The sequence below is a fragment of the Pseudophryne corroboree genome, chromosome 2, assembly GCF_028390025.1.
Source record: "Pseudophryne corroboree isolate aPseCor3 chromosome 2, aPseCor3.hap2, whole genome shotgun sequence".
In the NCBI taxonomy this organism is placed as follows: domain Eukaryota; kingdom Metazoa; phylum Chordata; class Amphibia; order Anura; family Myobatrachidae; genus Pseudophryne; species Pseudophryne corroboree.
In genome coordinates, this window is record NC_086445.1 from 857,202,084 (window position 1) to 857,226,487 (window position 24,404).

At 49.8% G+C, this 24,404-nt stretch overlaps 1 protein-coding gene across 3 annotated transcripts in view; it reads right to left on the minus strand.

Annotated features, from left to right (window-relative positions):
- Positions 1–24,404, minus strand: part of SHPK (sedoheptulokinase) — a 97,467-nt gene that overhangs the window by 47,426 nt on the left and 25,637 nt on the right. For all 3 annotated transcript variants that reach the window (XM_063955826.1, XM_063955823.1, XM_063955825.1), the window contains exons 4-5: positions 14,420–14,572; positions 12,143–12,318 (exon numbers count right to left, since the gene is read on the minus strand). In XM_063955826.1, coding sequence (XP_063811896.1) covers positions 12,143–12,318; positions 14,420–14,572 — 329 coding nt within the window. The remainder of the gene's footprint in view (positions 1–12,142; positions 12,319–14,419; positions 14,573–24,404) is intronic.

Genomic DNA, 24,404 nt, shown 5'->3' on the forward strand with positions numbered 1-24,404 from the left:
AGAGTAACATATTGCAGTAAATCTCCATCAAAGTAAATGGGTGCTAAGGCAGTGGACGAAAACTTAAGAGTCTGAAACGGATGACGCACTCTCAGTAGCTGGATTGGAGACAGTTTGAGGAACATCAGACTGATGAAGAAATATCCTTTCTGAAGTTGTCTGGCTTAAATCCTCAACTGGGAAATCACTTGAAATGTCCTCCTGGATGGAGACGCAAGTACTTCTCCCTGAAGCTGCAACATTTGCGTCTGCGACTGAGGTAAATGACTCTGAGGACTGGACTAAGGAAGCAACGTCAGTATCCTTCTCAGCAATATTAGTCTGAGGTCCTTTACTGGGACTAATTGACATAAGTTCTTTACCTGAAAAAACGGAAGGATCTGGATTGAATCCTGATGAACTTGAACTGGCTGGAACCAGAAGAGACTGTACCAGACTTATGGACGAGACCAAATTGAGTCCAGACAAACTTGAACCGGCTGAGACCAGCGGAGTTTTTGGACCCACGATGGAACCGGATTGGGTCTGGAGACAGTTGAATCAGCTGGAACTGAAGGAGTCTTTGGACCTACGGATGGAACCAGATTGGGTGCAGAGATATCAGGAATCGGCTGGAGCCGAAGGAATCTTCAGACAGACGGATGGAACCGGATTGAGTCCGGAGACAGTTGAATCAGCTGGAACTGAAGGAGTCAGAATCCGGTTAGAACCGGAATGAGTGGTATCTGAGTGTTCAGTTAGACCACCCTGAACCTGGTCCATGATGGATGACAACAGGGTGGTGCTCTCTGAAAACGGCAAACAGGAGTTCATAACTGCATCTGTAGCACAAAAATTTCCATCTGGGAACTTGGCTCTGGATACTTCCCTTTGGGCTGAAATTTCGGTGAACCCTCCTCTTGTTTCCCAGAATTGGAAAATGGGGCTCTTGGTCACAGGACCCCAATTGTAGAATTGAATTTTTCTTTGATCAACTTTTATATTGTTCTTGACCGGTTCAGAAGGAGCTAAAGAGTCTACAAAGGAAGGTTTGTAACTATGAATGCTGTGATGTGGAGATCTATCACACTTCCTTGGCTTACGGAGAGAACAGTCTTTAATAAAGTGATCAGAACCCCCACAGTAGAAGCAGAGTTGAAACTGCATGCGACGCTTGCGTTCCTCTTCAGAAAGTCTAGACCGTGGCTTACTCCGGAACTTATCTTTACTTGGAGCAAGGGGAAACGACTTGCACATAGAGAGATTGGCAGCTGTCGCATCTTTGTTCACAGCAGACTGTGGGAAGGTTTTCGTGGAGATGGGAGCAGAGATGTTAGGAGCATCACTGAGACACTTTGAAATAACCGGAACAATGCTAGAGAGAAGGTCTTGTAACTGATCCAACAGTTGACTGAGAGTCAGAACACTGGACGCCCCTGAACCACGGAGGGTTACTTTGATTCCATCCAGCCGGGTGGAAAGGTCCTGGAGACAGCGAATAACTTGACCCTGTGCAGCCTCCAGAAGTTCTAAGCGTGCTGCAAGTTGTTGCATTGGGTTAAACGCTTGGGCCTGGTCTCCGTCCGGATCCATTAGGTCAGTGCTTACTGTCACAACTGAGGGCTGATGACCGTGACTGGGAGCCTCAGTTGCAGGGGCTGACGGGTACCGGAATGTAGGAGGTGCGAGAGGACTTCTGGACATACGTAGAAGCTGTATACCAAATGCCCGAAGGCGTGACCACGACAACAGGAATATCTTTAAGTGCTTTTATTAAACAAAAAGTCAGATAATGTGCAACCAAACAAAACAGTAACAAGTGAGTCTCTGAAATATTACTGGTTGTGACCAGTAATCTGAAGTATAAGTGGTATGCACTATTGTACTTAGAAGCACGGGTGAAGCATGAAGTGATGCTGGGGATCGTTGGTAAGCTTTGAGTGAAGCTGGGGTTCGCAGATAGAAATGCACTACTGTACTTAGAAGCACAGGTGAAGCATGAAGTGATGCTGGGGATCGCTGGAGAGCTGTAGAAGAAGCTGCAGAATGGCTGCTGGAAAGCCGGAGTTCAGACACAGGTGAATCAGGGTAGACTGTAGAGGGTTAATCACTGGAGAGTCGGGTTACACTGCAGAGTGTAATCACCAGGGAGTCAGGCTGTATTGCAGAGAAAGTCCATGGGAGAACTGCACACTGGAATCACTGAAGACAATTGAAGCACTGACAACCCTTCAGTGCTGGGACAGGCTATTTAAACCCACAGGTTAGCAGGGATTGGTGGGCAATTAGGCTCCAGCACTTGTCAGCACCGCAGATAGGAGAAACAATGTCATGTGACTGAAGTCCAACATGGCTGCGCCAATGAACAGGAACAGAAGGAGAATGTACTACTTGAGAATGTGTAACAATAGCGATGAAGGCTGCAGTAGCAGAAACACAAGCGCCCAGCGGCGTGCGGCGGCCAGAGAGACAGGAGCGGCAGCAGAGGCACATGGAGGACGTGCATCCAGAAGGGAAAATGGTGTCTCAGTACCCGGATCGTGACACCTTCGGACCTTGCTCTGTGCCTAGTTCTGTTAACCATAGTATGGTTTCTGAAGCCACAGATCCTTCAAGTACCAAGAGTTGTGTGTACCGAAGCCTTACATTCTATTGGCTTAAGTCAGTCTTCCGAGTCAAACACCACCGGTCTTATCCAATCCTATGCTGAACTTTGCCGTCCTAGCTGGTTCTCTCGTTCAAAGAACCACAGATCTCCAGCATTCACAGGTAACAGCATCTCTTAGTGCTTCTTTAGTACCACCCATGTACCCATCCATGTCACGATCCGGGTATCTAGACGCCATTACTTACCCTTCAGATGCCTCCTAAGGCTGGCTCAGCGTTCCAGGACCGGATCCCATCTGTTATACTGATATCCACATTCCTGCCTCCTCTCCTGTCACTCTGAGACGCGGTCACCGCGGCGCCATGTTACATCCGGAATGGCGTCTCCCGCGGCCTCCGCCGCTGTCCCTGAGTTTCTGCATGCAGAGTGTCAGAGTGGCGATTACGTCAGCCGTGGCCTCCGCTGTGCCCGCGTGGTTTAGATGTGCACTTATCAGTCTGGCGTCTCCTGTCTCCTGTGGCCGGCGCCGCCATTGCTGTTTTAATTCCCACATGGATTACAAACCAAACTTCCCTCCAAGTGTCTGCATGGGCGCAGCCATCTTGGATTCTGTCATCTGTTCATTTCCACCAATCTGCTGTCTGCATTGTTAATCTGCATAATTGCCTAGCCAATCCCTTCCTTGCTGCAGGTATAAATATTCTGTGCCTGAGCAAGGAAGGCGTCAGTGCTTTGGTTGTCAAACCTAGTTCCAGTTTGTCTCTCTCCTGTGGTTGTTTTCCAGGTTCCAGTTCCTATCTCCACACTTCCACTAAAGAGACCCGCACCAGCATTCCACCTGCGGTGTAGCCTGACTCTCCTATCCATTTGGATTCATCTGCTTCCAGCTACAGATCCACCTGCTTTCAGCATCCAGCTTCCAGCAGAGGTCAGCTCTTCTTAAAGTGCCGGTACCCTTTTCTGCAGATTATCATTTATCACCGGCATTATTATTTCACAGCTCTCAAGCTCCAAACATCACTTCATATTTCCTCGCTCTCAAGCTACATTTATCATTTAACTGGTTCCAGCCAGTATCCACTCCGTGCCAACATCAGTCTGGTTCCAGCCAGTACCCACAGCAGCCGTTTTATCCACAGCAGCCCAGCTTTTCCTGGAACACCAGCTGGTACGATCCTGGGCTATCTCCATTGCTACAGTCGGGCCTGGTAAGGACTTTCCAACTAGAAGATTATAAGAACTATCTCACACTACCAGAGCCCTGTGGCCCTTGCCACCCTGTAGAACCCAGGAACTGTATTTATCCTCTGCTGATTTTTATGTTTTCTTTTACTGCTGCTGTGTTACGGAGTTTGTCATAAATAAACATCATTGACTTTTACCCTGGTTGTCGTGTTCACGCCTTCGGGCATTTCTTCTACATGTTACTTACATGTCTAGGGGTCTGATACAACCTCCCAGGTTCCGTTACATCTCAGCCCCTACAACTGAGGCTGCCTCCCGTCAGCTCAGGCCCTCAGTTGTGACAGTAAGCACTGACCATATGAATCCAGCCGGAAACCAGGATCAAGCGGCCAGGCCGATGCAAGAACTGGCAGCCCGACTTGAACATCAGGAGGCTGCACAGGGCCACATCATCCGCTGTCTCCAGGATCTCTCTACTCGGCTGGATGGGATTCAGACAACCCTCTGTGGATCAGACGCGTCCGGTGCGTCAACCACAGTGACTCCAGCTATAACCCCACCCACCTTACCCATTTCTGCTCCACGTCTTCATCTTCCAACGCCAGCAAAATTTGACGGATCTCCAAGATTCTGCAGGGGATTTCTCAACCAGTGTGAGATTCAGTTTGAGCTACAACCTGGCAATTTTCCCAGTGACCGTACAAAAATTGCCTACATTATCTCTCTTCTCAGTGGCTCAGCCCTTGATTGGGCATCACCGTTATGGGAGAGGTCCGACACCCTGCTATCCTCCTACACTGCATTCGTGTCAACATTCAGGCGTATTTTCGACGAGCCAGGCCGGGTAACTTCAGCTTCATCTGAGATTCTCCGTTTACGCCAGGGATCACGTACTGTAGGACAATATCTTATACAGTTTCAGATCCTGGCATCCGAACTGGCATGGAACGACGAGGCCCTGTATGCTGCATTCTGGCATGGCTTATCTGAGCGTATTAAAGATGAGTTAGCTACCAGAGACTTACCTTCCAAGTTAGATGAGCTAATCTCACTCTGCACGAAAGTTGATTTACGTTTCAGAGAGAGAGCAACTGAGCGTGGAAGATCATCTGCTCCAAAATCTTCTGCTCCTCCTCCTCGCCAACTGTCACCATCTAAAGACGAGCCCATGCAAATTGGCCGTTCCCGTTTAACTCCTGCTGAGCGCCGAAGACGTCTCTCTGAGTCTCTTTGTCTTTACTGTGCAGCTCCGTCTCACACCATCAATGCCTGTCCCGAACGTCCGGGAAAACTCCAAACCCTAGCTCGCCCAGGAGAGGGCCGGCTAGGAGTAATGATCTCCTCTCCATCTCCTCATGATTGTAATCTCCCAGTGTCGCTCCAAATTGCTCAACGTTACCGGAACGTCATTGCCCTCCTTGATTCCGGAGCAGCTGGGAACTTTATTACCGAAGCCTATGTTAAACGGTGGTCCCTACCCACCGAGAGACTTCCTTCGTCCATTTCCTTAACTGCCGTGGATGGCAGCAAGATTTTTGATGCAGTTATTTCTCTAAGGACTCTACCAGTTCGTCTGAGAGTGGGAGTTTTTCATTCTGAATTTATTTCTTTTTTAGTGATTCCAAGAGCCACACATCCTGTGGTCCTGGGCCTTCCATGGCTCCGTCTTCACAATCCATCTATTGATTGGACGACTACGCAGATTCTGGCATGGGGTCCCTCCTGTGCTGAGACATGTTTGTTTAAAGTATTGCCTGTCTGTTCTTCCTCCCCCAGGTCGTCTGATGTTCCACCTCCTCCATATCAAGATTTCACGGATGTGTTCAGTAAAGCCTCTGCTGATATCCTTCCTCCTCATAGAGAATGGGACTGCCCGATTGATCTCGTTCCAGGGAAGGTTCCACCTCGAGGCCGAACTTACCCGTTGTCTCTGCCTGAGACGCATTCCATGGAGGAATACATTAAAGAGAACCTAGCAAAGGGGTTCATTCGACCTTCCTCTTCTCCAGCCGGTGCAGGCTTCTTTTTCGTAAAGAAAAAAGATGGTGGTCTGCGGCCGTGCATTGACTACAGAGGTCTGAACGACATTACCATCAAGAACCGCTATCCACTACCCCTGATTACTGAGCTCTTTGATAGAGTCAGCGGAGCTACCATCTTTACAAAGCTGGACTTGAGAGGTGCATACAATCTCATCCGGATCCGTGAGGGTGACGAGTGGAAGACCGCCTTTAACACCCGTGACGGACATTATGAGTACCTCGTCATGCCCTTCGGATTGAGAAATGCTCCAGCTGTCTTCCAGCATTTTGTCAATGAGATGTTCAGAGACATTTTATACCGTCATGTCGTGGTCTATCTAGATGATATCCTCATTTTTGCCAACAATTTAGAGGAACATCGTTTTTGGGTAAAAGAGGTTCTGTCCCGTCTCCGTGTCAATCATCTCTATTGCAAATTAGAGAAATGCGTCTTTGAAGTCAAGTCCATTCCGTTTCTAGGTTACATTGTGTCCGGTTCCGGACTAGAGATGGATCCTGAGAAACTACAAGCAATCCAGAATTGGCCGATACCCTTAACACTCAACGGGATCCAGAGGTTCTTAGGGTTCGCCAATTATTACAGAAAGTTTATACGAGACTTTTCCACCATTGTGGCGCCTATTACTGCTTTAACTAAGAAGGGTGCTAACCCGTCCAAGTGGTCTGAAGAAGCTACGCAAGCTTTTCATCTCTTAAAACAACGGTTCATCTCTGCACCAGTTCTGAAACAGCCCGACATCGACTCTCCTTTCATCTTAGAGGTGGATGCCTCCTCCGTTGGAGTAGGAGCGGTGTTATCTCAGAGGGCTAAAGATGGCCATTTACATCCTTGCAGTTTCTTCTCTCGGAAGTTCTCCCCAGCGGAGCGCAACTATGCCATTGGCGACCAGGAGTTGCTAGCCATCAAGCTCGCTCTAGAGGAGTGGAGATATCTGTTGGAGGGAGCTTCTCATTCAATCACCATACTTACAGACCACAAGAACCTTTTATATCTGAAAGGCGCACAATGTCTCAACCCTCGTCAGGCCAGATGGGCACTTTTCTTTTCCAGGTTCGACTTTAAACTCCAGTTCTGTCCGGGCTCTCAGAATCGCAAGGCCGATGCCCTTTCCCGCTCATGGGAGCAAGAAAATGAGTCAGAGTCTTCAGACAAGCATCCTATTATCAATCCGTTGGCATTCTCCACGGTAGGGATGGACTCTACGCCCCCACTAGGGAAAAGTTTTGTGAAGCCGGTACTGAGGAAGAAGCTCATGCATTGGGCCCATGCTTCCCGTTTTGCCGGACATACAGGTATCCAAAAAACCCTGGAGTTTATCTCTAGGTCCTATTGGTGGCCAACTCTGAGAAAGGACGTCATGGAGTTTATTGCATCTTGCCCAAAGTGTGCCCTACATAAAGTCTCCCGCCAGTCGCCTGCGGGGCAACTGGTTCCACTATCCGTTCCCCGTCGACCATGGACCCATTTGTCGATGGATTTCATTACAGACTTACCCATGTGCAACAAGTTCAATACCATCTGGGTGGTAGTTGACCGGTTCACCAAGATGGCACACTTCATTCCTCTCACCGGTCTTCTGTCAGCTTCCAAGTTGGCTCAAGTGTTCATACAAGAGATCTTCCGACTCCACGGTCTGCCTGAAGAAATTATCTCAGACCGAGGAGTTCAATTCACAGCCAAATTCTGGCGAAGTTTATGTCAAGTCCTCCAAGTCAAACTAAAGTTTTCCACGGCTTACCATCCTCAGACCAATGGTCAAACTGAGAGGGTGAATCAGGACTTGGAGGCCTTCCTCCGCATCTATGTGTCTTCCTCTCAAGATGACTGGGTTCAGTTACTTCCCTGGGCCGAGTTCTGTCATAACAATCAGTATCATTCCTCATCTTCTTCAACACCATTCTTCACCAACTTTGGATTCCACTCTAAAGTCCCTGAATTCCAACCGCTCCCAGCAACTTCTGTTCAAGCAGTGGATATCACCTTGCATCAGTTTGCAAACAACTGGAAGAGTGTACGAGCAGCTCTGCTCAAGGCATCGTTCAGGTATAAGAAGTTTGCGGACAAGAAGCGTAGAGCGGTTCCTGCTCTCAAGGTGGGTGATCGGGTATGGTTATCCACGAAGAATTTGAGGTTAAGAGTCCCCAGTATGAAGTTTGTACCTCGCTACATTGGTCCTTTCAAAATTGAGCAAGTCATCAATCCTGTTGCTTACAGACTTCAGTTACCTCCCTTCTTAAAAATACCCAGGACATTCCATGTTTCCCTGTTGAAACCGCTGATCCTGAATCGGTTTCATTCCTCACTTCATCCAACTCCGAAAGTCCAAACTCAACGAGGTGTTGAGTATGAAGTGGCCAAGATCCAGGACTCACGTCACCGTTACGGTCAACTACAGTATCTTATTGACTGGAAGGGTTACGGCCCTGAGGAACGCTCATGGACCAATGCTTCTGATGTCCATGCTCCTGCCTTGGTCCGGAGATTCCATTCCAAGTTTCCTCAAAAGCCAAAGAAGTGTCCTGGGGCCACTCCTAAAGGGGGGGGGGTGCTGTCACGATCCGGGTATCTGGACGCCATTCCTTACCCTTCAGATGCCTCCTAAGGCTGGCTCAGCGTTCCAGGACCGGATCCCATCTGTTATACTGATATCCACATTCCTGCCTCCTCTCCTGTCACTCTGAGACGCGGTCACCGCGGCGCCATGTTACATCCGGAATGGCGTCTCCCGCGGCCTCCGCCGCTGTCCCTGAGTTTCTGCATGCAGAGTGTCAGAGTGGCGATTATGTCAGCCGCGGCCTCCGCTGTGCCCGCGTGGTTTAGATGTGCACTTATCAGTCTGGCGTCTCCTGTCTCCTGTGGCCGGCGCCGCCATTGCTGTTTTAATTCCCACATGGATTACAAACCAAACTTCCCTCCAAGTGTCTGCATGGGCGCAGCCATCTTGGATTCTGTCATCTGTTCATTTCCACCAATCTGCTGTCTGCATTGTTAATCTGCATAATTGCCTAGCCAATCCCTTCCTTGCTGCAGGTATAAATATTCTGTGCCTGAGCAAGGAAGGCGTCAGTGCTTTGGTTGTCAAACCTAGTTCCAGTTTGTCTCTCTCCTGTGGTTGTTTTCCAGGTTCCAGTTCCTATCTCCACACTTCCACTAAAGAGACCCGCACCAGCATTCCACCTGCGGTGTAGCCTGACTCTCCTATCCATTTGGATTCATCTGCTTCCAGCTACAGATCCACCTGCTTTCAGCATCCAGCTTCCAGCAGAGGTCAGCTCTTCTTAAAGTGCCGGTACCCTTTTCTGCAGATTATCATTTATCACCGGCATTATTATTTCACAGCTCTCAAGCTCCAAACATCACTTCATATTTCCTCGCTCTCAAGCTACATTTATCATTTAACTGGTTCCAGCCAGTATCCACTCCGTGCCAACATCAGTCTGGTTCCAGCCAGTACCCACAGCAGCCGTTTTATCCACAGCAGCCCAGCTTTTCCTGGAACACCAGCTGGTACGATCCTGGGCTATCTCCATTGCTACAGTCGGGCCTGGTAAGGACTTTCCAACTAGAAGATTATAAGAACTATCTCACACTACCAGAGCCCTGTGGCCCTTGCCACCCTGTAGAACCCAGGAACTGTATTTATCCTCTGCTGATTTTTATGTTTTCTTTTACTGCTGCTGTGTTACGGAGTTTGTCATAAATAAACATCATTGACTTTTACCCTGGTTGTCGTGTTCACGCCTTCGGGCATTTCTTCTACATGTTACTTACATGTCTAGGGGTCTAATACAACCTCCCAGGTTCCGTTACATCTCAGCCCCTACAACTGAGGCTGCCTCCCGTCAGCTCAGGCCCTCAGTTGTGACAATCCATGCGCAGAAACGTCATAAAACCACCTAGCTTCTTGCACTCAGTCTCTCCTACTCCAACTCTATATCCGAATTTGGGAACATAAACTAACCCAGATCGGACAATATATAGGTTTGATACTCTTTTGCCACATCCTGTGCTTGCTGCCCAGTGACCTAGATTTCTTGGCTTCTTGCTCAATCATAAGGCACTGCCGCTAACAACGGTCATGAACAGTAGAATATGATCGTTTTATTTATCACAGTTACTAAGAATGTACTGTTAAAAACAAAAAATAGAAATAAAACCTTCCGTTAAACATGTATACAAAGCATAATTAGAGAATATAAAATATGGTATTGTAAAGTCAGACCTGTAACAGGTGCTAGAACAATATAAACTGTACAGACATAGGTCCCAAGATACATATCCATATATTGATGTAACTAAACAATCCTTTTTTTAGGCACTTTAATAAATTATTAGTTGTGGACACTGGAGACTACATGTGGTTGGTAAAGTGGCACTCTGGCATGTAGCCACACTTACAGAGAATATAAACACTTAATTATGGCATAGAGACAAATGTCTGTGTTCTGTCTCTTATAATTACTTTTGATATTACAGAATTCCTTTTGTAAATTAAATGAAAAAAATAACAGAAACAAATACTGTGTTATGACATCCATAATTATATCACTATATTCGCAACTGAGTCATTGGGAACACGCACGACCATGACGGAGGGCATGGCAGCATCTGTTGTGAACACGTACATTGATGCCAGAGTGAATGGCCAGAACAGACATATTGGTGCTAGAGAACTCTGTGAAAAAAATATTATCGATGCTAGAAAGTTCAGCAGGAACATGCACATGGGTCCTAGAGAGCCCGGCAGGAACATGCACATGGGTGCTAGAGAGCCCGGCAGGAACATGCACATGGGTGCTAGAGAGCCCGGCAGGAACATGCACATGGGTGCTAGAGAGCCCGGCAGGAACATGCACATGGGAGCTAGAGAGCCCGGCAGGAACATGCACATGGGAGCTAGAGAGCCCAGCAGGAACATGCACATGGGTGCTAGAGAGCCCGGCAGAAGCATGCGCATCGGTCCTAGATAGCCAGGCAGAAATATGCACATGGGTGCTATAGAGCCCGGCAGAAATATGTACATGGGTACTAGAGAGCTTGGAGGAACATGTGCATGGGTGCTAGAAAGCCTGGCAGGAATATGCCCATGGGTGCTAGAGAGCTTGGAAGGAACATGTTCATGGGTGCTAGAGAGCCCGGCAGGAACATGCACATGGGTGCTACAGAGCCCAGTAGGAACATGAGCACAGGTGCTAGAGAGCCAGACAGGAGCATGGGCATGAGTGCTAGAGAGCCCAGTAGGAACCTGGGCATGGTTGCTAGAGAGCCCGGCAGGAACATGCGCATGGGTGCTAGAGAGCCCGGCAGGAACATGCGCATGGGTGCTAGAGAGCCCGGCAGGAACATGCGCATGGGTGCTAGAGAGCCCGGCAGGAACATGCGTGTGGGTGCTAGAGAGCCCGGCAGGAATATGCGTGTGGGTGCTAGAGAGCCCAACAGGAACATATGCATAAGTGCTAAAGAGCTTGGTAGTAACATGCGCATGGGTGCTAGAAAGCCCGGCAGGAACACGCGCATGGGTGCTAGAGAGCCCGGCAGGAACACGCGCATTGGTGCTAGAGAGCCCGGCAGGAACATGCGCATGGGTGCTAGAGAGCCCGGCAGGAACATGCACATGGGTGCTAGAGAGCCTGGCAGGAACATGCACATGGATGCTAGAAAGCCCAAAAGGAACATATGCATGAGTGCTAAAGAGCTCGGCAGTAACATGCGCATGAGTGCTAGAGAGCTTGGCAGTACCACGCACATGGGTGCTAGAGAGCTCGGCAGTAACATGCACATGGGTGCTAGATAGCCCGGCAGTAACAGTATGTCCATCATCGTTTATTTATAAGGCACTAACAAAACACCACAATGCTGGACAGTTGGCATAACAAAATAAACAAATAGACAACTCAGATGGCGGGAACAGACATATTGGTGCTAGAGAACCCTGTGAAAAAAAAAATTAATATCTGTGATAGAGAGCCCGGCAGGAACATGCACATGGGTGCTAAAGAGCTCAGCAAGAACAGTATGTCCATCATCATCATCATCATCATTTATTTTATAAGGCATTAACAAAACTCCATTGGTGTTGGCATAACAAAATAAACAAAAAAAAATCAAACAGACAGAAATAAAGGACATAGGAGGTTGACAGAGCATGTGCAGACAAGAGTCCTATTTGTGAGACTTTATAATCTAGAGATAACGTACGTACGCATATCAGTGCTAGTGCGCCCAGTGGTGAGAAATAGAATGTACCAAGAATACTATATTACATGTAGAATATTAGTACAATGCAAAGTATTCAGTTGAATATACAGTACTACAGTTTGCCAGTACCTGCGTCTGTGCGCTCAGCTGCAGAAGAATACACTGCACACTGAAAATCTCCCAAGGCTACTCCAACCTCTGTTCCTTGTGGAATTCCACACCACTCATAGGAGGTCTTCCCAGCTATACACCCAGCATCCAGAATCTGAGGGAGCAGATACACTGGAAACCCGCACTCTTGTAATCTAAAACACAAGCAATATTTGGTGACCTACCTCAGCATATGGAACTAATGAAACAAAAAGTAAACCATCAATGTTAAAAACAGAGCTCCATGAAACGCATTTATATGGTGGTAGCTAATTATTCACTAAACAGCAATACACGCTTTACTGTATTATCGGGTGTAGTATGGTATGCCGGCGGCCGGGCTCCCGGCGGCCAGCATACCGGCGCCGGGATCCCGACCGCCGGTATACCAATAGCTGGGCGAGCGCAAATGAGCCCCTTGTGGGCTCGCTGCGCTCGCCACGCTGCGGGCACGGTGGCGCCACGCTATTTATTCTCCCTCCAAGAGGGAATAGTTGTCGATATGCCAGGTGTCGGGATTCCGGCGCCGGTATACTGAGCACCGGGATCCCGACAGTCGGCATACTGAATACCACCCGTATTATCTTTTAGTAATGTATGTTGCCTTATTTCTCTATAGGACACTGACAAATTTACTGGAGCACTCACCATATTCCTACCACTAGCCTTGTGTGAGTTATGCTTCTCTTACAGCTTATTACAATAATGTCAGACCAACCTGCTGTAAATCTAACTAGCAATAAAGTTTTATAGGGTATTGCCTACATTGCCGACAGTCAGCATGTTGACACTGATAAAATGTTAACATGGCCAAAATGTCAACAATGTCTGTTTAAAGCAAGTCTAACCTTATAGTTGCCACTTTCATTATGTCAGCATTTCATATGTCAACATTTTATCCATGTCAACATTTTCCAGGTGTCATTGATGATATTGCCATTTTAACATCATTGACACTATGAACATGGATTTAGTAAATACATTTAGACTAAATGGTTTAGTCCAGTGGTTCTCAACCACTGTCCTCAAGAGTCCGTTCAACTAATGTTCAAGTCCACGCCTCTGCGACCACTGATTTTACGCCAGCTGCTTCAACAGCACTTGCACCAGCCCCATGATAGATGCACGAGATCCGTCAGAAACAGGCTTCCCTTCCCTGTACGCAAGTCTCAGAATCACACAGCGCTTTAGATGCCTCCCACCTCACTTCCACAAGTCAGGGTGGTTCAGTACAATCATATTGTTGTCACTGAGTTCCCAACCCGAATCGGGCTAAATTACGTCAGACTCAGAATAGGATAAGATAGCATAAGTAAATATTCCTATACTTGCTTCTGCGCGTGTGCTGTATGCACAAAGTCTCCGTTTGCGTACATATAGAGAGATCCATGTGACTCAGACTTAGCCCCATAGCTGTGAACTTTCCATGGCAAAGTGCCCCAAGTCCTCATAGGACCTCTCATTTCTTTTTGAAGGTCATGGATACAGAATGGGTCATTATTCTACTGATTGTACAAATAATGGATTTTATCATGTTCCTCACTCAGAAAATGCTTTAAAAAAAAAAAAATATATATATATAAATTTTTGAAGGGATAGCTGTATTTATTACTTGTTATAGGATGATCTCTGGAAATCCACCTATGATAGTTGTTCACCCATAGATCCATCAGTTAAACTAGTTCCCAGAACACTGGCTACCCCTCTTCTGCGAGCTGGTCCCAACCCTCAATTTACATAATTTTTGTAATGAAGGCAATAGGAGGGTAATACCCCTTTTCCATCTACGATGTGGGTCGCAGCCAGGAGCCTGACACGGGTGCTACCCAGCTGCGACCCGCATCGGCCCCTTTCCCACCAGCACTCACCATCCCGGCATATTGCCGGGTTGGTGACGCTGCTGGTGACGCGGCAGGGGCGGCGCTGGGAGATCACATGATCTCACAGCGCCGCCCTTCCATACAGTGTAAACGGGAGCCGTGTCGCATCGACACGGCTTCCGTTTGCACTACACCTTACCTGGATCATTCCCGTGTCCTACCGAGGAAGCTACCCGGGTAGGATTCCCGGGTCACTTGATCCAGGTTTTTCCTGAGGGATCCGTTTTCACTAGCAAAAAACACGGGTAAATGTGCGCCCCCGTGCATTTACCCGTGTTTTTTGAGCTCGTGGAAAAGGGGTATTAGTGATCTTTTCAGGCACTATGGCTCTATGCTGCACCACTGCATATACAAAGCCACATAACAATCTACTTACAAGTCAGTATTCCAGGTTTTGAATTTGGTGTTAAAATATCCCCAACTAGCAGCATTCTGGACAGACATCAGAGGTCTTTGTAGGCCACAAAGCATGGAGACAACATAGTCCTGGATTGTACCAGCAGCATCATACTGCTCTAGGAATTCTGGTCTGCTCAAAAAATAAAAACGTACCTATATAACACGTTTATTGAAAAAAATAATAAGATTTTACTTACCGATAAATCTATTTCTCGGAGTCCGTAGTGGATGCTGGGGTTCCTGAAAGGACCATGGGGAATAGCGGCTCCGCAGGAGACAGGGCACAAAAAGTAAAGCTTTTCCGATCAGGTGGTGTGCACTGGCTCCTCCCCCTATGACCCTCCTCCAGACTCCAGTTAGGTACTGTGCCCGGACGAGCGTACACAATAAGGGAGGATTTTGAATCCCGGGTAAGACTCATACCAGCCACACCAATCACACCGTACAACTTGTGATCTAAACCCAGTTAACAGTATGATAACAGCGGAGCCTCTGAAAGATGGCTTCCTTTAACAATAACCCGAATTAGTTAACAATAACTATGTACAACTTATGCAGATAATCCGCACTTGGGATGGGCGCCCAGCATCCACTACGGACTCCGAGAAATAGATTTATCGGTAAGTAAAATCTTATTTTCTCTATCGTCCTAGTGGATGCTGGGGTTCCTGAAAGGACCATGGGGATTATACCAAAGCTCCCAAACGGGCGGGAGAGTGCGGATGACTCTGCAGCACCGAATGAGAGAACTCCAGGTCCTCCTTAGCCAGAGTATCAAATTTGTAAAATTTTACAAACGTGTTCTCCCCTGACCACGTAGCTGCTCGGCAAAGTTGTAATGCCGAGACCCCTCGGGCAGCCGCCCAAGATGAGCCCACCTTCCTTGTGGAGTGGGCCTTTACAGATTTAGGCTGTGGCAAGCCTGCCACAGAATGTGCAAGTTGGATTGTGCTACAGATCCAACGAGCAATCGTCTGCTTAGACGCAGGAGCACCCATCTTGTTGGGTGCATACAATATAAACAACGAGTCAGATTTTCTGACTCCAGCTGTCCTTGCAATATATATTTTTAATGCTCTGACAACGTCCAGTAACTTGGAGTCCTCCAAGTCACTTGTAGCCGCAGGCACTACAATAGGCTGGTTCAGATGAAATGCTGACACCACCTTAGGGAGAAAATGCGGACGAGTTCGCAGTTCTGCCCTGTCCGAATGGAAAATCAGATATGGGCTTTTGTAAGATAAAGCTGCCAATTCTGACACTCTCCTGGCAGAAGCCAGGGCTAGAAGCATGGTCACTTTCCATGTGAGATATTTCAAATCCACCTTTTTTAGTGGTTCAAACCAATGAGATTTTAGGAAGTCCAAAACCACATTTAGATCCCACGGTGCCACTGGAGGCACCACAGGAGGCTGTATATGCAGCACCCCCTTAACAAAGGTCTGGACTTCAGGGACTGAAGCCAATTCTTTTTGAAAGAAAATCGACAGGGCCGAAATTTGAACCTTAATAGATCCCAATTTGAGACCCATTGACAATCCTGATTGCAGGAAATGTAGGAATCGACCCAGTTGAAATTCCTCCGTCGGAGCACTCCGATCTTCGCACCACGCAACATATTTTCGCCAAATTCGGTGATAATGTTGCACGGTTACTTCCTTCCTTGCTTTAATCAAAGTAGGAATGACTTCTTCCGGCATGCCTCTTTCCTTTAGGATCCGGCGTTCAACCGCCATGCCGTCAAACGCAGCCGCGGTAAGTCTTGAAACAGACAGGGACCCTGCTGAAGCAAGTCCCTCCTTAGAGGTAGAGGCCACGGATCTTCCGTGATCATCTCTTGAAGTTCCGGGTACCAAGTCCTCCTTGGCCAATCCGGAACCACTAGTATCGTTCTTACGCCTCTTTGCCGTATAATTCTCAATACTTTTGGTATGAGAGGCAGAGGAGGAAACACATACACCGACTGGTACACCCAAGGCGTTACCAGCGCGTCCACAGCTATTGCCTGCGGATCTCTTGACCTGGCGCAATACCTGTCCAGTTTTTTGTTGAGGCGAGACGCCATCATGTCCACCATTGGTCTTTCCCAACGGGTTACCAGCATGTGGAAGACTTCTGGATGAAGTCCCCACTCTCCCGGGTGAAGATCGTGTCTGCTGAGGAAGTCTGCTTCCCAGTTGTCCACTCCCGGGATGAACACTGCTGACAGTGCTATCACATGATTCTCTGCCCAGCGAAGAATCCTTGCAGCTTCTGCCATTGCCCTCCTGCTTCTTGTGCCGCCCTGTCTGTTCACATGGGCGACTGCCGTGATGTTGTCCGACTGGATCAATACCGGTTTTCCCTGAAGCAGAGGTTCTGCCTGGTTTAGAGCATTGTATATTGCTCTTAGTTCCAGAATGTTTATGTGAAGAGACGTTTCCAGGCTCGTCCATACTCCCTGGAAGTTTCTTCCTTGTGTGACTGCTCCCCAGCCTCTCAGGCTGGCGTCCGTGGTCACCAGGATCCAATCCTGTATGCCGAATCTGCGGCCCTCCAATAGATGAGCACTCTGCAACCACCACAGAAGAGACACCCTTGTCCTTGGAGACAGGGTTATCCGTAGGTGCATCTGAAGATGCGACCCTGACCATTTGTCCAACAGATCCCTTTGGAAAATTCTTGCGTGGAATCTGCCGAATGGAATCGCTTCGTAAGAAGCCACCATTTTTCCCAGGACTCTTGTGCATTGATGTACAGACACCTTTCCTGGTTTTAGGAGGTTCCTGACAAGCTCGGATAACTCCTTGGCTTTTTCCTCCGGGAGAAAAACCTTTTTCTGAACCGTGTCCAGAATCATCCCTAGGAACAGCAGACGAGTTGTCGGCATTAACTGGGATTTTGGAATATTCAGAATCCACCCGTGCTGTTTTAGCACTTCTTGAGACAGTGCTAATCCCATCTCTAGCTGTTCTCTGGACCTCGCCCTTATTAGGAGATCGTCCAAGTATGGGATAATTAATACGCCTTTTCTTCGAAGAAGAATCATCATCTCGGCCATTACCTTTGTAAAGATCCGAGGTGCCGTGGACAATCCGAACGGCAGCGTCTGAAACTGATAGTGACAGTTTTGTACAACGAACCTGAGGTACCCCTGGTGTGAGGGGTAAATTGGAACGTGGAGATACGCATCCTTGATGTCCAAGGATACCATAAAGTTCCCCTCTTCCAGGTTCGCTATCACTGCTCTGAGTGACTCCATTTTGAACTTGAACTTCTTTATGTACAGGTTCAAGGACTTCAGATTTAGAATAGGCCTTACCGAGCCATCCGGCTTCGGTACCACAAAAAGAGTGGAATAATACCCCTTCCCTTGTTGCAGAAGAGGTACCTTGACTATCACCTGCTGAGAGTACAGCTTGTGAATGGCTTCCAACACCGTCTCCCTTTCGGAGGGGGACGTTGGTAAAGCAGACCTCAGGAAACGGCGAGGTGGATCTGTCTCTAATTCCAACCTGTATCCCTGAGATATTATCTGCAGGATCCAGGGATCTACTTGCGAGTGAGCCCACTGCGCGCTGTAATTTTTGAGACGACCGCCCACCGTCCCCGAGTCCGCTTGAGAAGCCCCAGCGTCATGCTGAGGCTTTTGTAGAAGCCGGGGAGGGCTTCTGATCCTGGGAAGGAGCTGCGTGTTGCTGTCTCTTCCCTCGACCTTTGCCTCGTGGCAAATATGAATAGCCCTTTGCTCTCTTATTTTTAAAGGAACGAAAGGGCTGCGGTTGAAAAGTCGGTGCCTTTTTCTGTTGGGGAGTGACTTGAGGTAGAAAGGTGGATTTCCCGGCTGTAGCCGTGGCCACCAAATCTGATAGACCGACTCCAAATAACTCCTCCCCCTTATACGGCAAAACTTCCATATGCCGTTTTGAATCCGCATCGCCTGTCCACTGTCGCGTCCATAAAGCTCTTCTGGCCGAAATGGACATAGCACTTACCCGTGATGCCAGTGTGCATATATCCCTCTGTGCATCACGCATATAAAGAAATGCATCCTTTATTTGTTCTAACGACAGTAGAATATTGTCCCTGTCCAGGGTATCAATATTTTCAATCAGGGATTCTGACCAAACTACCCCCGCACTGCCCATCCAGGCAGTTGCTACAGCTGGTCGTAGTATAACACCTGCATGTGTGTATATACTTTTTTGGATATTTTCCATCCTCCTATCTGATGGATCTTTAAGTGCGGCCGTCTCAGGAGAGGGTAACGCCACTTGTTTAGATAAGCGTGTTAGCGCCTTGTCCACCCTAGGAGGTGTTTCCCAGCGCTCCCTAACCTCTGGCGGGAAAGGGTATAATGCCAATAATTTCTTTGAAATTATCAGCTTTTTATCAGGGGCAACCCACGCTTCATTACACACGTCATTTAGTTCTTCTGATTCAGGAAAAACTATAGGTAGTTTTTTCATACCCCACATAATACCCTGTTTAGTGGTACCTGTAGTATCAGCTAAATGTAACGCCTCCTTCATTGCCAAAATCATATAACGTGTGGCCCTACTGGAAAATACGGTTGATTCGTCACCGTCACCACTGGAGTCATCGCCTGTGTCTGGGTCTGTGTCGACCGACTGAGGCAAAGGGCGTTTCACAGCCCCTGACGGTGTTTGAGTCGCCTGGACAGGCACTAATTGATTGTCCGGCCGTCTCATGTCGTCAAACGACTGCTTTAGCGTGTTGACACTATCCCGTAGTTCCATAAATAAAGGCATCCATTCTGGTGTCGACCCCCTAGGAGGTGACATCCCCATATTTGGCAATTGCTCCGCCTCCACACCAATATCGTCCTCATACATGTCGACACACACGTACCGACACACAGCAGACACACAGGGAATGCTCCTAATGAAGACAGGACCCACTAGCCCTTTGGGGAGACAGAGGGAGAGTTTGCCAGCACACACCAAAAGCGCTATATATATATCAGGGATAGCCTTATAATAAGTGCTCCCCTATAGCTGCTTTGTTATATAAAAATATCGCCATAAATTTGCCCCCCCTCTCTGTTTTACCCTGTTTCTGTAGTGCAGTGCAGGGGAGAGACCTGGGAGCCGTCCTGACCAGCGGAGCTGTGAGAGGAAATGGCGCCGTGTGCTGAGGAGATAGGCCCCGCCCCTTTTCCGGCGGGCTCGTCTCCCGCTATTTTGAGAAATCAGGCAGGGGTTAAATATCTCCATATAGCCTCTAGGGCTATATGTGAGGTATTTTTAGCCTTTATAGGTACTCATTTTGCCTCCCAGGGCGCCCCCCTCCCAGCGCCCTGCACCCTCAGTGACTGCCGTGTGAAGTGTGCTGAGAGGAAAATGGCGCACAGCTGCAGTGCTGTGCGCTACCTTTAGAAGACTGCAGGAGTCTTCAGCCGCCGATTCTGGACCTCTTCTGTCTTCAGCATCTGCAAGGGGGCCGGCGGCGCGGCTCCGGTGACCATCCAGGCTGTACCTGTGATCGTCCCTCTGGAGCTTGATGTCCAGTAGCCAAGAAGCCAATCCATCCTGCACGCAGGTGAGTTGACTCCTTCTCCCCTCAGTCCCTCGCTGCAGTGATCCTGTTGCCAGCAGGAATCACTGTAACATAAAAAACCTAGCTAAACTTTCTCTAAGCAGCTCTTTAGGAGAGCCACCTAGATTGCACCCTTCTCGGCCGGGCACAAAAATCTAACTGGAGTCTGGAGGAGGGTCATAGGGGGAGGAGCCAGTGCACACCACCTGATCGGAAAAGCTTTACTTTTTGTGCCCTGTCTCCTGCGGAGCCGCTATTCCCCATGGTCCTTTCAGGAACCCCAGCATCCACTAGGACGATAGAGAAATTTTTTTAAGTTATTTTATACATATGGTAATTATACTATATTGAAAATATATTCAACATAACAGTTGCTCAACCTCGAAAATAAAACCTGTTGCTTCCTGTATCGTGCACATACAGTAATGACTTTAGCAGTTAAAGGATCTTTACCAGTTTATGCCACAGGTCAACAAGTGACAGTAAGTGTACAGTATGTGTAAATATCACACAGCATTCAAATACCTTGCACAATTAACTATCCATGCTGGCAGTCTGAATCCCCAGTCACACTGGTAAAATGACAGACAGGGAGGCTGAAGCATATGCCAGCTCCAATGCATTTCAAATGCTCTCCAATGAAACCCATTCTGTACAGAGTCCTTTCCATAGAGTCGCGCAAAGATAGCACATGTACAGACCTTGGGGGTAATTCCAAGTTGATCGCAGCAGGAAATTTTTTAGCAGTTGGCCAAATCCATGTGCACTGCAGGGTGGACAGATATAACATTTGCAGAGAGAGATAGATTTGGGTGTGGTGAGTTCAATCTGCAATCTAAATTGCAGTGTAAAAATAAAGCAGCCAGTATTTACCCTGCACAGAAACACAATAACCCACCCAAATCTAACTCTCTCTGCAAATGTTATATCTGCCTCCCCTGCAGTGCACATGGTTTTGCCCAACTGCTAAAAAATTTCCTGCTGCGATCAACTTGGAATTACCCCCCTTGCTTGCTCCACTGCTGGGCCTTTGTAAAGTGAAGCTGATTAGGACCAAGGGAATAAAGACTAATGCAAACAACTGTCAATATTATACTAGTGTTATAAGCAACATATATGTACTAGGTTTAGGCAAGCCACACTTGCACGATCAGTATTATAGTAGCGTGGCAACTATAATACACCCAGGGGCGACAGAACGTTTTTAGGTTGGGGGGGGGGGGGGGGGGGCAAGATATAATCTCATTTTGGCGCCCCTAAATTGCTGAATCGCTGTAGGCCAGATCCACCTGAAATACATTGAGAAGGCCAGATCCACACTAAGGGGGTCATTCAGATCTGATCACTGCTGTATGTTTTCGCACAGTGGGCAATCAGGTATTAACTGTGCACGCGCATTGGACAGCAACAAAGGGCATCTCTGGTCAGCGAGGGAATGATGCGAAAAATCCGTTGGCATGGGCGTTTGCAAGGTGATTGACAGGAAGAGGCCGTTTGTGGGTGGCAACTGACCATTTACTGGGAGTGTCCAGAAAATCGCAGGTGTCCCCAAGCGTTTTTAGGGAGGGTGTCTGACGTCAGCTCCGGCCCTGATCAGCCTGATGTGATCGCACTGTAGGAGTAAGTCCTGGGATGCGCAGAGACTGCACAAAGTTGATTTTAGCAGCTCAGCGTACACATAGGATCACACACTTGCACGGCAAATATACACTACCGCTGGAGGTGGCGACTATTTGAACACAGAACAGTAAAATTAGCAGCTCAGCTCTCCCATGCCACTCTAGTTTCCCACCACGTGCCCCATGTAGCAGGGAGAAAGTAGGTCAAGCACTAGCGGTGACCAGTGCAGTGCTGGCGTCAAAGGTGACTGATAGTAGTGGCCGTGGGAGTTACAGGGAGGGTGAGGGCAGGGATGCTGAGGGGGGAGTTACAGGGAGGGTGAGGGCAGGGATGCTGAGGGGGGAGTTACAGGGAAGGTGAGGGCAGGGATGCTGAGGGGGGAGTTACAGGGAGGGTGAGGGCAGGGATGCTGAGGGGGGAGTTACAGGGAAGGTGAGGGCAGGGATGCTGAGGGGGGAGTTACAGGGAAGGTGAGGGCAGGGATGCTGAGGGGGGAGTTACAGGGAAGGTGAGGGCAGGGATGCTGAGGGGGAGTTACAGGGAAGGTGAGGGCAGGGATGCTGAGGGGGAGTTACAGGGAAGGTGAGGGCAGGGATGCTGAGGGGGAGTTACAGGGAAGGTGAGGGCAGGGATGCTGAGGGGGGAGTTACAGGGAGGGTGAGGGCAGGGATGCTGAGGGGGTGTTACAGGGAAGGTGAGGGCAGGGATGCTGAGGGGGGAGTTACAGGGAGGGTGAGGGAAGGGATGCTGAGGGGCAGTTACAGGGAGGGGGAGGGCAGGGATGCGGAGGGGGAGTTACAGGGAGGGTGAGGGCAGGGACACTGAGTGGGGAGTTACAGGGAGGGTGAGGGCAGGGATGCTGAGGGGGAGTTACAGGGAGGGGGAGGGCAGGGATGCGGAGGGGGAGTTACAGGGAGGGGGAGGGCAGGGATGCTGAGGGGGGAGTTACAGGGAGGGTGAGGGCAGGGATGCTGAGGGGGGAGTTACAGGGAAGGTGAGGGCAGGGATGCTGAGGGGGGAGTTACAGGGAGGGTGAGGGCAGGGATGCTGAGGGGGGAGTTACAGGGAAGGTGAGGGCAGGGATGCTGAGGGGGGAGTTACAGGGAAGGTGAGGGCAGGGATGCTGAGGGGGGAGTTACAGGGAAGGTGAGGGCAGGGATGCTGAGGGGGAGTTACAGGGAAGGTGAGGGCAGGGATGCTGAGGGGGAGTTACAGGGAAGGTGAGGGCAGGGATGCTGAGGGGGAGTTACAGGGAAGGTGAGGGCAGGGATGCTGAGGGGGGAGTTACAGGGAGGGTGAGGGCAGGGATGCTGAGGGGGTGTTACAGGGAAGGCGAGGGCAGGGATGCTGACAGGGAGTTACAGGGAGGGTGAGGGAAGGGATGCTGAGGGGGGAGTTACAGGGAGGGTGAGGGAAGGGATGCTGAGGGGCAGTTACAGGGAGGGGGAGGGCAGGGATGCGGAGGGGGAGTTACAGGGAGGGTGAGGGCAGGGACACTGAGTGGGGAGTTACAGGGAGGGTGAGGGCAGGGATGCTGAGGGGGAGTTACAGGGAGGGTGAGGGCAGGGACACAGAGGGGGGAGTTACAGGGAGGGTGAGGGCAGGGATGCTGAGGGGGAGTTACAGGGAGGGTGAGGGCAGGGATGCGGAGGGTGAGGGCAGGGACACTGAGGGGGGAGTTACAGGGAAGGTGAGGGCAGGGATGCGGAGGGGGAGTTACAGGGAGGGTGAGGGAAGGGATGCTGAGGGGGGAGTTACAGGGAGGGTGAGGGAAGGGATGCTGAGGGGCAGTTACAGGGAGGGGGAGGGCAGGGACACTGAGGGGGGAGTTACAGGGAAGGTGAGGGCGAGTTACAGGGAGGGTGAGGGCAGGGATGCTGAGGGGGGAGTTACAGGGAAGGTGAGGGCAGGGATGCGGAGGGGGAGTTACAGGGAGGGTGAGGGCAGGGACACTGAGTGGGGAGTTACAGGGATGCTGAGGGGGAGTTACAGGGAGGGTGAGGGCAGGGACACTGAGGGGGGAGTTACAGGAAGGGTGAGGGCAGGGATGCTGAGGGGGAGTTACAGGGAGGGTGAAGGCAGGGATGCGGAGGGGGAGTTACAGGGAGGGTGAGGGCAGGGACACTGAGGGGGGAGTTACAGGGAAGGTGAGGGCGAGTTACAGGGAGGGTGAGGGCAGGGATGCTGAGGGGGGAGTTACAGGGAAGGTGAGGGCAGGGATGCGGAGGGGGAGTTACAGGGAGGGTGAGGGCAGGGACACTGAGTGGGGAGTTACAGGGAGGGTGAGGGCAGGGATGCTGAGGGGGAGTTACAGGGAGGGTGAGGGCAGGGACACAGAGGGGGGAGTTACAGGGAGGGTGAGGGCAGGGATGCTGAGGGGGAGTTACAGGGAGGGTGAGGGCAGGGATGCGGAGGGTGAGGGCAGGGACACTGAGGGGGGAGTTACAGGGAAGGTGAGGGCAGGGATGCGGAGGGGGAGTTACAGGGAGGGTGAGGGAAGGGATGCTGAGGGGGGAGTTACAGGGAGGGTGAGGGAAGGGATGCTGAGGGGCAGTTACAGGGAGGGGGAGGGCAGGGACACTGAGGGGGGAGTTACAGGGAAGGTGAGGGCGAGTTACAGGGAGGGTGAGGGCAGGGATGCTGAGGGGGGAGTTACAGGGAAGGTGAGGGCAGGGATGCGGAGGGGGAGTTACAGGGAGGGTGAGGGCAGGGACACTGAGTGGGGAGTTACAGGGATGCTGAGGGGGAGTTACAGGGAGGGTGAGGGCAGGGACACTGAGGGGGGAGTTACAGGAAGGGTGAGG